The 14,197-nt window shown below is 36.1% G+C and overlaps 1 protein-coding gene across 1 annotated transcript; it reads left to right on the top strand.

Moving 5' to 3' along the window:
* The first annotated feature begins 1,349 nt into the window (after positions 1-1,349).
* Positions 1,350-10,479, top strand: LOC110154552 (dynactin 2 (p50)). The gene is made up of 15 exons (XM_055160361.1): positions 1,350-1,385; positions 1,686-1,754; positions 3,967-4,002; positions 4,044-4,065; positions 4,252-4,313; positions 4,470-4,568; positions 4,909-5,069; positions 5,871-6,024; positions 6,765-6,830; positions 7,215-7,253; positions 7,436-7,513; positions 7,641-7,712; positions 7,955-8,057; positions 9,318-9,409; positions 9,596-10,479. Exons 1-15 carry the CDS (start codon positions 1,350-1,352, stop codon positions 9,680-9,682), a joined length of 1,176 nt encoding a protein of 391 aa, XP_055016336.1. The 3' UTR covers positions 9,683-10,479.
* Positions 10,480-14,197: the final 3,718 nt, after the last annotated feature.

Genomic DNA, 14,197 nt, shown 5'->3' with positions numbered 1-14,197 from the left:
TTCTTGAACAAAAGTAACCTTATTCAAGTGTGTCTATTTTGTTTTGTTATGATTTGCTGCCACCCTGTGTTTCTACAATGTTACGACATTAGAGGGGAGCACAATGGACATGCTCAGTGCACAGGTCTTCATCACCACAGTTGGTTGTAGTATCCTTTTTAATAGTGAATAAGGACAGTTCAACATTACAGTTATACTTGGAAGAAAGAACATTTATTCATTTATTTATTTATTTTATGTTATATTATTTTATGTTATTTAATTTAATTTTATTTTGTGAATTGTATTAACCATTTCCAGTTGCCACGGATGAAAGCCTACAACGTAATTAACCTGCAAAGACGAGGCTTTCGTCACGACTTTAGTTACAACTGACTTAGACTGCAGAAAAAAACAACAGACATTTTTAAGTGTTCCTTCTGTGAAATTGAAATTGTACAGTAAATATATTGTTCATATAGTAAAGTTTCAAAATTCACCTTTGGTTTACTAAAATTATAAAAACTAATCCGTCTAAATTCTTAAAGTAATGCAGTATCTATGCCCATTATAGAGTTGTCATTGAGTTGTAGACATGTTTAGACAAAACACTGGAATTTAATTATTTTGTTCCATTATGCAGCTTCCATCTACAACTTCCAGCAATATGACTTGACTAAACTTTCCTCAACACAAATATGCACTTGTCTTGTCTTTTTTTTTAAATACTATGAACCAGATATCACGTGTTCTTAATAAAGATTAAATTGAATTGAATTGAATTGCACTATATATGATATTTGCATATCATAAGCCTTTGACATTTGCTATATCCTAAATAGAGGATTCCACTGGAGATGCTATTTCACTGATGTTCAAGGTATGCCTGCAAAACCTCTTTCTTGGAAGTCCTGCATAAATAAAGCAAAAAGACAGAAAACCTCAAATCTTCACAGCTGATAATTTTCTGCTTGTTCCTCAGAACCTTGGCGCCATCTTGTGGATAGTCTTGTGTAAATGCACTCCTTTGCCTCTATGGAAATAAAAATCAAAAACAAAACAATACAAATTCATGTTGTCAGTTGGGATAAAGCACATAGAGATAGATGCAATTCAGATGCACATAATTATACTGATGTACTTCTGCTTTGTTTATGTTTTAAATATATGCATTCTGTCGTTGATAAACTTTTAACAGCACCGCCCGGCCAGATGCGCCTGTGAGTAAACCAAGCACCCGTCTGTCCTGTCACATCAGCCTTGGCCGCCGGGGTCATTTACTGCTACATTTACCACCACTTTAGCCCACATTTCAAGAGCCCACGTACTTCTGACTAGTATACTTTTGTTACTGGATCTTATTTACCACCATGGCTGATCCAAAATACGCTAATTTGCCGGGGATCGTAAGTGATTTTAACTCTGATAGCCCGTCTGCAGCATTAGCCTAAGCTTGTTCAAGCTATTGTTGCTAACGTAAAATGAGCTAATCGAAGAGCTTTGTGTTAGGATTTTGTTTACACAGACTTGAACTAATATGCATGTTATTAGGATACATTCAGTAGTTTAAAGTATTGCTATATATCACGGACAGATGTGGTTAGAATGTAGTTAGAGGCTGCTGAATGGTCGGGGCGTTGGCTGTGATGACTTGGCTGTGGACAGTTTATAACAGTGCAATGTCCTGTTTACATTATTTTCCATAGGCCTTCAATGAACCAGACGTCTATGAAACTGGTGATCTACCTGAAGATGACCAGGCTCAGTTTGAGTCGGTGAGTGGGTGCCTTTATTTTGCTATGGGTGCTGTGAAAAGAGCATATTAGCATTAAGCTAACCAGACCTGCTGATGTGATCGATGCTTTTGGTAGTGTACTACTCTGGTATTAACATGCAAAATTACACTTCTGGTTTAGTAACTAAGTTTTGTAGTCTCGGGGCCACAAATCGTATTCATCCATTTCATTCTTATTGCTGGAGAAAAAAAAAAAAAAAACTCTTAAAATACTTTCTCCAATACCTAAAACAATTGTACGTGTTTAACCTTGCTTAATTAGACTTTGATAATTACAGTGCAAATTTGTATTCAATTTCAAGCCTAGTTATAATCTTTTTGGTGTTTTTTATGTGTTTAAATTAACTTCTACTCAGTATATCACCTCGTGTGAGGACAAACACTTAAACGTTTTTATGCACAGATTAGTTACTCGAGTAATCTGTGTTCTTTATAACAATAAGTGATTATTGTGGACCTAATTGGCCTTTTCCCTTCATGTTTTCACATTCGTTCTTCCCAACCCCTTGCCTTTGCTTTGACTCTCCCCATCCCTCCTGGAAGTCTAGTTTGTACAAGTAAGACTGATGTTTACTCTCAGTGAGCTTCCTACCATGCTTTTTGCATGTCCCTTTGAATCTAATTTCAATTTTACAATCTTTTGGTAATGAGAATTAAACATCTTATCTCAGTATTGACAAAATGATTTTTTATGTGTTTATTTACTTATGGGCACATTTTAAAGGTGTATTAGTACTGTTTTTGCTATCAAGTCATGTAACACTGTATGGAAGACTATTTTCTATCTTTCTTGTTCACCATGTTCTAACCACAGTTTTAACAAGTTAACTACTAAATTCCTGCTTTTGATTTCCTTTTATGCCTCTGTAGTGTGTGCAGATAACATGATCAAGACAAAGCCAAAGTGGCTGCCAGTTGTAAACAATTAATTGTTTTTGTACTTGGCCGTAACATTTTACAAAAGACCAAAGTGTACACTTTCCAGAGGCTGTATTTTAAAAATCTTTTGACCTGTGCTTTCATCAGATCAGATGTGTGTCTTTAACTGCATGTTTGAAACAAATTATGGCTGAACAGTTTATGATCAGTGTATTCTTTTTCCAACAGTTGTACTTAATCATGAACAATCCATTTCTTGAAGCATGTTTAACTCATCTAAACCTCTCCTCTTGTATTCCCCATCATGTATTTAAGTAATACTCCATGTCAAAAATAATGCTGTGAGACATTTATGGCCCCTGCATATGTTCTTATGGCATTATATCAGAGAAGGTAACTATGTACAGTTGGTAGGACACCTCTACTGAAGAGGGGAAGACAGAAAGAGCCATAAGCTGTTTGAAGTCTCCAGGATAGACGCTCTTCAACACTGCTCTCTTTCTTACTCTTCCCTGACCCTGGTCAACTGTTCAGTTGTGTGCATGGCATGTGATAACCACATTAATCTGTGTTGTCTCTCTCTCTCCCCCAACTCTTCTCTCCCAACTCTTCTCTCCCTATCCTCTCGCGTTACTTTCTTTAACTCTTTGGAAACCCAAGGAGCTGGTAAGAGCCTAACTCCTCTTCCAACCCCACCCACCCATCTGTGTTACTTTGTTGGTGTGTTTGTTCTGTTTACGTGTGTCATCTGTGTTGGTATTTTAATCTACTCCATTGATCACTATCAAGACTGATCAATCGGTAGTGCATGTCACTTCTTGGAAACTAATTCCCGTAGAAAGTAATAAATAATGGGCAGTAAGGGCTGGGCAATGTATATTTTGGCAAGAAAAAGGGTGAAAGTTTTGAAGAAAAATTGCACAGCCCTTGGACCCATGTAATAGTAAAATATTACTATTAAACAAAGCATCTCATTTATTTTATGCTAAAAAAATAAATAAATATATATATATATAAAATCAGTAATTATTAATCAATTTATTGTATATTACAAACTATAGTCTCTGTTGAAATAGGAAATTAAGCTTGCTTTTTTGATTATTTGAAAGTGTAATTATGAAAATAATACCAAAAGAGTAATAGTGAATCATGTGTGGCCAAATGATTACACATTTGATTTCCTGTAAGGTTTTGCCATTTGTCAATTTTACTTTGGGTCTGAAAAGTTTGGGGCACAAAATAAATAAATTGACCAACATTGAATACCAGCCTACCTTTAGTACTGTACTATCTCTGTTTCTGTTTACCCACAGGAGGAGCTCTGCAGTGACAGTGTTGAGAGGATTGTGGTCAATCCCAACGCAGCCTATGACAAGTTTAAAAAGACAAGCATGTCAGCACCAAAGGGCTCGGTCAGTTCTATTTATTAAATTGTGCGACTATGTGCAGAGTTGACCTTTTACATAATACATGTATGATCCTTTATTATACTGTATGTGTGGTTCATTTCTTCTAATAGCCTTTGATGTATTTTAAATAGTTGCATGTTTAGTTATGTACATACATTTCTTGTAATCTCTTGACATTTTTCTAATCAGACTTTTCAGACAGAATAAGTAAAAGCAGACGAGTGGGTTATGAGTCTGGAGAGTTTGAAATTGTAAGTATTTTGAGTTGTACTGTGCTTTACCTCTTTACCCTTTAACTATACCATATGTTCATTTTTTAAAATGGAAATTAAGTCATAAAAAAACATTGAAACTTGTACTAGTGTGAAATTTCATTATTTTTTAACAGTCTTCTTTCCTTTGTTTAGCTTGGAGAAGGTAGTGGGATCAAGGAGACGCCCCAGCAGAAATATCTGCGTCTGGTCAATGAGATCCAGGAGCTGACCAAAGAGGTGGACACCATCCAGGTGGGCTCATCAAAATGCATGTACTTGAAATGTTTTATGTCAATCAAGGATGCTGAAACAATAAAGTCATTCATTTTATGCTCAGTTCAAAATAACCTTGTCAAAGAAGTTGCCCTTTGTTGAGAACAGTTTGTTCTGTTTGAATATTTGTCAGTTTTTACTTCATACCAGAAAACAAATGGTCTATGTGAGTACACAGTAAATATTCAGTCTAGTCTCTTAATTGTGTTTTCTTGTGCAAAGTTGTTAGTAAAATTTTTAACAGTGTAGCCCCAGAAGGTATTAGATAGAAGCACCTAAAAAGTATCAATAAAAACACGTTTTAATTTGTTTTTCTTAGTCGGCCACAAAGGAAACCAATGCAGAGGAGCGCCTCACCCCAGTGGTCCTGGCTCAGCAGGCATCTCAGCTCAAACAGCAGCTGGTGTCTGCTCACCTCGATACACTTCTGGGACCACAGGCACACATCAACCTCACTGATCCAGATGGAGCGCTGGCAAGGTGAGCTGTGAAAACAAAGGCAATCCCAACAAACATTTAAAATCTACTCCTTCAGGCAGAGTGACAACGTTATAGACAAACATTTGCAGCTAAAGATTGAGATCTCAAAATAAAACATTTAACCCATAAGGAAAGTGTGTACATTTTGCCCTACACTAGGCCTGTCACAATTACAGATTAAAAAAAAAAAAGGTCTATTGCTACTGACATATATAACGATATTACTGAAAGTACTTTATGCCTACAATAACAATAAAGCAGGATTATCCCCGTAAGCCATTTTTAAGTAGACAGTATCATTAAAAGGCGTGAGCTGCAACCATCAAATAGCAGTTACTTATTTAACCCTCTACAGCTCAAATCTTAACGTATTACAACTAAAATAACAAAAATCTCTATAAAGAGACAATAACTATTGATCTAAAAATGTATATCGTTCCAGCTTTCATATATTGAATAGTAAGTTGATATAGTAATTACTGTGACAGGTCTACACTACACATCACAAAGGCACATGATGGTACTGTTGTAATACTTGGTGAACAGAAGATTGGACTCAATTCACATGAAGTCATCCAACGGGTTGAGTAAAAACATACTGCCATGTAAAACTGCCAAAAAAGGCTGAAAATTTCATCCACAGACATTTCAAAGATGCCAGGCTCACCTTGACATTGTTTACAACCAAGCCTTTAGTGAATAAAGCAAGAGAACAGGAGAAGTCAGGGCATAGACTGGCTCTGATGACATTACTGAATATACGGTAAAATCCTTTTGTGTCTCCATTTCCTTTGTTCCCAGGCGTCTGCTCACTCAGCTGGAGGTGGCCAAGGGCAGTCGTGTCAGTGCCACGGAAGACGGGAAGCCCACTGCGTCGGCAAAGGGCCCAGATGGAGTGGTCCTGTATGAGCTGCACAGCCGGCCGGAGCAGGAGAAATTCAACAACGCTGCCAAGGTGAAGTGGAAAACAGCAGGCGTAGGCAGTTTAGTGATAATGCCCAGAATCAACATGGAAATGAGATGGGATGAGCTACCCATTCTGTTTTTAAATATCTTGCTGATCTATAAAAATGGAGCAAAACATTTTAATTACACAATAAAACAAAGGCAGTTATCATTATTGGGTAATTCTGCTATCACTGACTAAGCCTGAGTAAAGACATTTAAGCATGTTTAAGGGTCTTATATTAGTCAAAATTGCCTCTTGTGATCTTTAAACCGTGTTAGAATGCTGTTAGCTCCTCAGAATCATATCTGGAGTTGTGTTTTGTTTCATTAACACATGTTTGAGTAGTGTTTATTATTGGTCTCTACATCTCCAAAGCTCAAAATGCTCTGTTCCACCTTGTGATGTGAAGTTGTAGTTTTTCAATACCAAGGCTGAAATGATCCAAATGAAGAGGTATGGAATTTAAAAACACAGTGGAACACTTTGTGTATTACCACCAGACATCACAAGGTGGAACAAAGAGTGCTTTCTGTTTGAGAGAAGAACTCAGCCTAAACATGCAAGATCTGTATGAATGAAACGAAACAAAATGTATGTTTGTGATGAAGAAATAACATTATAACATAGATCAGAAAATAGTGTAACATGGGCCCTTTAATCACACAGTTTGTGGATATAATAAATGCTTCTGGTATCCCCTTCCCCTCCCATTAACAGCCTCCTCTGACATCAATTTGTCTTCATAGATGGCAGAATTGGAGAAGCGTCTGGCAGAGCTGGAGACGGCAGTTGGCCCGGGATCAGACAAACCGGTATGAGACCAGCAGTACACACCACCTTCAAATAACCATGCATTTTGTATTATGGTCTTTGTTCAGCAGAAATGCTATGCTTTAGAGTCTTGTAAATCTGTCACGATAATTACTATCTTGACTTATCGTTCAATATATGAAAGCTGGAACAATATACTTTGGGGCTCAATATTTATCAGTAGCAGCTCGTGTCTTTTAATGATAGTGTTTATTTAAAAATGTGTTTACTGGGATTATCCTGCTTTGTGTCAGTGGCATCAAGTAGTTTCAATATTATTGTTATCGCCGTATATCTCTGTAGCAACATATGCTTCAAATTTTGTTACCGTGACAGGCTTGGTGTCTCGTCACCTTTTCTCTATTCTATTTTGTTTTGTGTTGCAGGGGCCGTTGAGTGCTGGAGTACAAGGAGGGAGTTTGATGGTACTTGAGTATAATATTTTACATCTGTAGTGTATATAGACTGCTTTAGCATTCATGAATTCATACATATTGAGGTGCAACACAGTAACTGGGTCACACTTCAAAGATAACATTGTCTCTTGTCACACTATAAAAACTATTATGCTAAAGATATTGATTTGAGTGTGTTTTATATGAATCAGGACACCATAGAGCTGCTCCAAGCAAGAGTCAGCGCTCTAGACTCTGCTACTTTGGATCAAGTAGAGGCTAGACTGCAGGTAATACATTCAGTTTTTATAGTCTCATTTTAAAAGGCAGTTGAATCATTGTTGCTCATTTAAGTCCCTTTTCGAAATGATCCTTTTCAAATGATAGGTGTAAAATAAGTTTGTCATTGATTTGTAGAGCGTCCTTGGAAAGATGAATGAGATCGCGAAGCACAAAGCAGCTATTGAAGATGCCGAAACTCAAAACAAGGTTAGTCATGTTTTGTCGAATCATTGTCTAGTAGTTCATTGGACTGTGTATTTGATGTTTTAGATTATAGTACTTCAAACATTCAGCTATTCATCAAATCTTGGTTTTACTACAAGGGTTACCACAACTGAGTAATTGTCTCAACTTTGCCCCCTATTCAGTGTCACGTTTGATTTTATTATTATTATTTTTTCTATGGTAATGTGTGACTGAAGAGACAATTTGTTTGCTTTGTTTCTCAGGTCACGCAGTTGTATGAGTTGGTGCAGAAATGGGATGCTGTGTCCACGTCTGTACCTCAGGTGGTGGAGAGGCTGATCTCTCTCAAAGAGCTCCATGAACAAGGTAACTATACGTGGACTAGTTTAAAGCAAGTCCAGTTTTGTTCTGTTATAATACCTACCTATCTGTTACTAATGAGCGTGCATTCATTAATGGGACAATTTGAACATGGGGCATCTGAAAGGCTAAAAGCTTTTAAAGGGATCATATTTGATGATTCATTTCAACATTTTTAGGACTATGAATAAATAATCAAAAGGGACTTAGTACTAGTCGATGTTTATGAAGCTTCCAGTTTATAGCGTTTTGTTCAATACTCTTTGAATGCAACATTTGCCCACAAAATCGTAAAATAGTTGCTTGTTAATTGATTTCAGCTTCCTGGTTATACTCGCCATAATTTCATTTTTAATTGCTAATTTCTATGGCGACAGTGCTAACTTTTTATTACTCTAAAACCTAATGCCAAAAACAATTAAAAATGACAATATCGTGCTATCCACAGTAACTGTAGCTACTCATAACCTTTGCCGATAGTTTTGCTCACTCTGTACTTTAGCGCCAGGGAATAGAGAAAATCTTGAATAAATATGGTAGAAGTGACACCCATGAGAGTTCAAGGACAATTGTTCTGCATGTGGGTTAAAGAGGGAGGGAGCAGCGTACAATACTGTGCATTTGAATGAGACTCATGTCAGGCTGTATCTGCACTGTGACACAACCATCTACAAAGGCGACAAGGATTAAACTCCACTAAATTGGATTCAAATGGATAATAGAATTAGCCTAAACCGTGTTATTGTAGCATAGAGGGCAAGAAATCACTGAAAAGGAGATTGAAATGGTAATATAATTAGACTAAATCTCCTTGGTAAAGAAGTATATCTCATATCTTTATCATGATCTTTTTTTTTTTGAGCACATGAAAGAAAAACTATGGATTTGCAAGATCATTTTGATAATTTGGAAGTTGGAAGAGGTTCAGCTAGTTTTACATCCCTGGAACAAAAAGCAGTTTTTCATTCGTCTCCAAGTATTGATTTTAAAGGGATTATCTCTTTTACCTTTCTATGAATATATACCTAAACAGATGACTTGACTGACACTTGTACTTATATGAAACAAATGAGAAATATTGAATTACAGTTCATGTAGTACTTTTAATTAAAAACTCCCCTCTTATCTTGAATGTCATGCACGTACAAACATGTGCACAGCTGAACTGCGTGAATGAGCAGACCACTGGGTTGCTATAGTGATGGAATTAAGTAAATGAATTAAAATTACTTCCTCAAATAAAGTTATTTTTCTTCTATTTCACAGCCATGCAGTTTGGGCAGCTGCTGACCCACCTGGATACCACTCAGCAGATGATCAACAGTACACTAAAAGATAACAACACTTTGCTCACACAGGTAAACAGGCACAAAAAAGATTAACTATTTAAAATGCATCAACAACTGCATATCTTACAGAAATATGTATACATTTTTATAAACTTTTTAATAAATGGAAATATCAGAAGTTGTTTGAGTTATATTGTCTGTCTATGACTCTTTTTTGGTCAAGTCTCATTGTGTTTGTGGTCTGCTCTGCTCTAGGTTCAACAGACAATGAAGGAAAACCTAGTTGCTATTGAGGAGAACTTTGCAGCACTAGATGAGAGGATGAAGAAAGTATCTAAGTAAACTGCTCCGCACAGAGAGTCAGAGTCAGTCTGGGAGAGTGGAACATGGACACATGAATGGGGCTGGTGGAGCTTGGTGGAGTAAGTTTAGACTGATCTCTCTGACCATACATCTCCTGGCCTCTGCAAACACCTCTGCCTTGTTTTAAAAGTCAAACAGGAAAGATGGATTCACAAAAGACCAAATGTTTTTGTCTTTACATCTTCACTCTCCTGCATCAGTATCAACTAAAATGCGTGTTGATTTTTCTGCCCCTGACATATTGCTGGACGTAGGAAATTGTGTGGTACTTTTCTATAGTTAAGGGCCTGTAGTAGATGCCTGTGTGCTGGACAGTGTACAGCTGTAATGATATTATTGTACTAAATTATTAAATTCCAATGTTTTTCAGGGCAATGTCCATAACTATTAAAGGCACAAAGACTATAATAGTACCACTTTGAATTCTCCAGATTCTCACTTTAGGCCCTTGCATTTTAGACTGATTTGTTTTTATGATTGTTAAACCAAAATGTCATTCCTAAAACTGTAATGATTAGATTAAATTTGTACTGTACAATTTGGTCAAAGAGAAATTGTGGGAGTACATCTGTGCACACGTCAAGGACAAGTCACAGAAGGAACGCTTGTAAATATGCCTGTTTTTTTTCTGCAAACTCAGTTGCTTGTAACTGTAATGTTATGACCTAATGCCACAGACAAACATTTAATCTGCTCTTTGCATAAAAGTTAATTACATTGTACATCTGTGGTCATGGGAAATGGTTAATAAAGTTCACAATATATGTAAAAAGAAATTATGTTTTTCCTTCCAAGCATAACTACATAACTATGGTAATCTCACTATTAAAATGGATATAACAAACACCTATAATGTATATTTATGAGTGAGACGTTCTCTTTCAGTGTCATAACATCGTAGAAACACTAGGTGGCAGCAAAACATTAAAACTAGACAGACTTAAACAAATAGCCTACTTATGTCAGTACAAATATGGACATGTGCTTTTATTTGTTAAAGTGGAAATAGGACAGAAGTGTTAGTGAGTGAATATGAATGTAGCGCTTTGAACTGGAAGATTTTAGTTGGCCTATTTCTCTCAATTAATGGGACAGTCTGTAACGTTAGGCCAACATGTTGGGGCATGTCCACGAAGGCTCGAGTGCGAGTAAAGCAAAGGTGAAGGTGTGCTGCCCAGATACTGAGGAGTGAGTAACATTACATCACATCAAGGGACTTACCAAAGTTGGAATTAAGCATTAAACCACTGGTGGTACCTTTGCACTCAGCAAAATAGGCCTATAGTACATAAAGTACAAAGTATTTTAAAAACCTTTTAACCCTTTTTAAATTTTGTGACATTTGATGGTAGACAGTCAACTACAACATTACGAAAAGGAAAATTTGTTCTATTCGTGTCCCTGAACACAAGTCAATGACAACTTGACCACAACAATTAAGTAAAATTACCACGACATTTTCCCCCTCAAACAGTGATAGCCAAATACAACTCTAACATGTACCAAAGTATTGAATATCCCTTTAAATATGATTATACCATGTTGCTTAGACTGTAGTTTTATGAAGTTCATAAAAGTGAACTTGTCATCAGATGACCTGGTAATGTTTGATAACACCAGGAGGGATCAGATACTGAAGGTGGTGAGTCATCCTCAGATCATAGAGCTCAGCCCCTGCTCCTGCTGCTCCCTCTGCCCTGGACAAGTGGATTATCAGTTTACTGTCAGTGGAGTCCGCTGCTCAGACGCTCACACGGTAAGAGGTTCAAACACTGCTTTTCCCATTGTGTTCAGGTTCAGGTAAACTCTGACATATTACAGGTTAACTATAGAACTTCTCAGGTAGTGGTAGGGGGTATGTCACCTCTCCACATTATTTTAATATATCCAAGCCTCACCATAAAAATGTTATTGTTTTGCCTAGAATGTTCCACAGTTTAGCATTAAACTCCTCTGTCTCACATTTATCCAATTACAAATGGCTTAGGGCTAAACATTTTTTTTTTTTACTTTGAATAACACAAATTCTTACTAAGACCGGAGGTTGCCTCTCCGCAGAAACTTGGCCTGGTAGTGGTGTGGCCATGGAGCTGGATACACCAGAAAACTTACGTACGACAAGAAGACAGAATATTTGCCATTACTGATATTAGAACCTGTCACACACATACTGTAATTTCACTGTAGGGCTGGGAACCACAGAGTCCCTCACGATTCGATACGATGTTATCACGATATGTGACAATACACAGGAAAATCGATATCTCACATGATACTCTGTGATATATTGTTGTTTTTTAAAAAAACAAATACATTTTAGCATCAGTATTTCCTTGTTAAAATGCTATTTGTCAAGTTAATATGAAATGCATCTGTTCTAATCCTCTAAACAGTGAAAATGTCAAATATATTCCATAAAACGTTTCCTTCCACTAAATAATCAACAAATTTGTCACGCGGTCACAAAGAAAATAGCTAAAAGATACCAAAAAATACTCATGGCAATATATTGATACAGCAGCACACGATAACAATACTTTATCACCAAATTTAGTATCACGATATATCGATATTTTTGCGCACTCACACTATTTTACAGTGTGTTCATTGTAAATGGCAACGTTGATCTAAAACAACTTAATGATATTAACTGATGTACTAACTTTCTGTTTAACAGTGCAGAGCTGATTCTCTGTCACCTACACTGCCTCTTCATAGCCACAGGTCCCTGTTAAAGCAGTGGAATTTATTTGTTTTTGAAAAATGGTTATGAAACATTTTTTTTAACCCTGTGACATTTTTCAGAGAAGTAAGTGGAGAGATGTGGGTGGGGACAGGTGATAGGTGCACATGGGAACTCTAAGCTTTCACACCTGAATGGAAGACAATACTTGGAAATACATGAAGCATTCAGTAATTCTGAGTAAGCAGCATGAGGCGTAAACAGTTTAACATGGTTAAAGGGAATATATTATCAAAAATCATGTATGTTTGAATAATCCTGTGTTGTCCTGCATTCAGAGCTCAAGTGCACAAAATATTTGTTTTCACCTGCCATCTGTCTCCACCCACTGCTCTGTATTTGCGATTATTCAAACATTATTCAAATTAGTCAAACCCCAGCTTGTACAATAGGGTTTCAAAATGTCAAATAGCCATTTTTCAACCATAAAACACATACATTTAAATCCTCGGCTTGGTACAGTGAAATTCCATTATCCATCCATTTCATTATTATTATTATTACGTCAGTTGGCTTGTTCATATAATCAAGCCATTTTGGATCAATATTGTGGTTTACAATGAACAAAATGTAGAATAATAATCTATGCATGGTCTAATGTAATACTAAATACCTGCATAATAGGTCATCTTTAAAAGCCCATGAAGTCAATGAAAAAACTGATAAATGTAAGCCTAGTTTATGAGGATTCAAATGTAGATACTAGAGCTGAAGAGGGAACACATCAAGTCACGTTTATTATACTTCAAACAAGTAAAATGATAAATTAGTTGCACATATCTCTTAATTACAGTGATGTAAACATTTAATTAATGACTTCCTCCTGTGTAAATATTAATTTATTTCCCCTAAACTTGCAAATAGATATTCTGCACAGTATCGAGTGAGGGTCTTTGGGAATCTGATCCAGGGACCTGCCCAAAAGGGACTGGCCCAGATGAGCACAGACATATACTGTGTACTATATCATGTTAGAGAATCAGACCTACTGAAAGGACACTTAAATGCTAAGTATAGAGGTTTAGATTCATTTTGACACAGCACGTAAGTTAATATTGTTGACTGGTTTTCCGCATATATTTATTGTTTTAAATATAGTAAGGCATTATTGCAATGACTTTTAAACCAACTAAATACAACTTTTCACTCCCATAATGTTGAGCTTCTATCTGTTTAGTCATGTCCGGCAAACCGTAACCCTTTCTCTTTTGTTGGGATGTTTTTTCTCCCAGTTATTTGAAACTTCTTGTCTATTAAACACTGGTTATCAGAATTAAAATCATAGTGGCATATAAAAAAACACTTGATTGTTTAACTGAAGATGTCAATGTGCCTTCTTTTGAACGCACTGTGCGCAGAATGAAGCCTATAAATATTTTTAACTGAAATACTCTTTATCACAAAGAGTGAATATCAGTCATATAATTTATAGTCAGTTAGATAAAGTAATTTAGTTAGCTTGTAATTGTAGTAATTGACATAATCATTAATCATGTTATAATGATTTAAGAGTAACTCAAAAATTACGCACTACAACAGACCTAAACCGGTCTGTTGAATAAATGAAGAGACACTTATTTTGCCTAACCCCCATAAAAAGTCCACTTACTTTTGGTTCTTTATTTAACCAAGTGTAAATAGTTTGTTGATGAACAATAATAAATATTTTCATTTTACCAGTTAAAATTGTATTTAGTGTTAATACTACAGTTGTATTATGATACAATAATTCTTAAATATAAAGATACACT

Source organism: Boleophthalmus pectinirostris, unplaced genomic scaffold, assembly GCF_026225935.1.
Source record: "Boleophthalmus pectinirostris isolate CB_2022bp ecotype Guang Dong unplaced genomic scaffold, ASM2622593v1 HiC_scaffold_3, whole genome shotgun sequence".
Lineage (NCBI taxonomy): Eukaryota > Metazoa > Chordata > Actinopteri > Gobiiformes > Gobiidae > Boleophthalmus > Boleophthalmus pectinirostris.
This window is presented reverse-complemented; position numbering and strand designations above follow the sequence as displayed.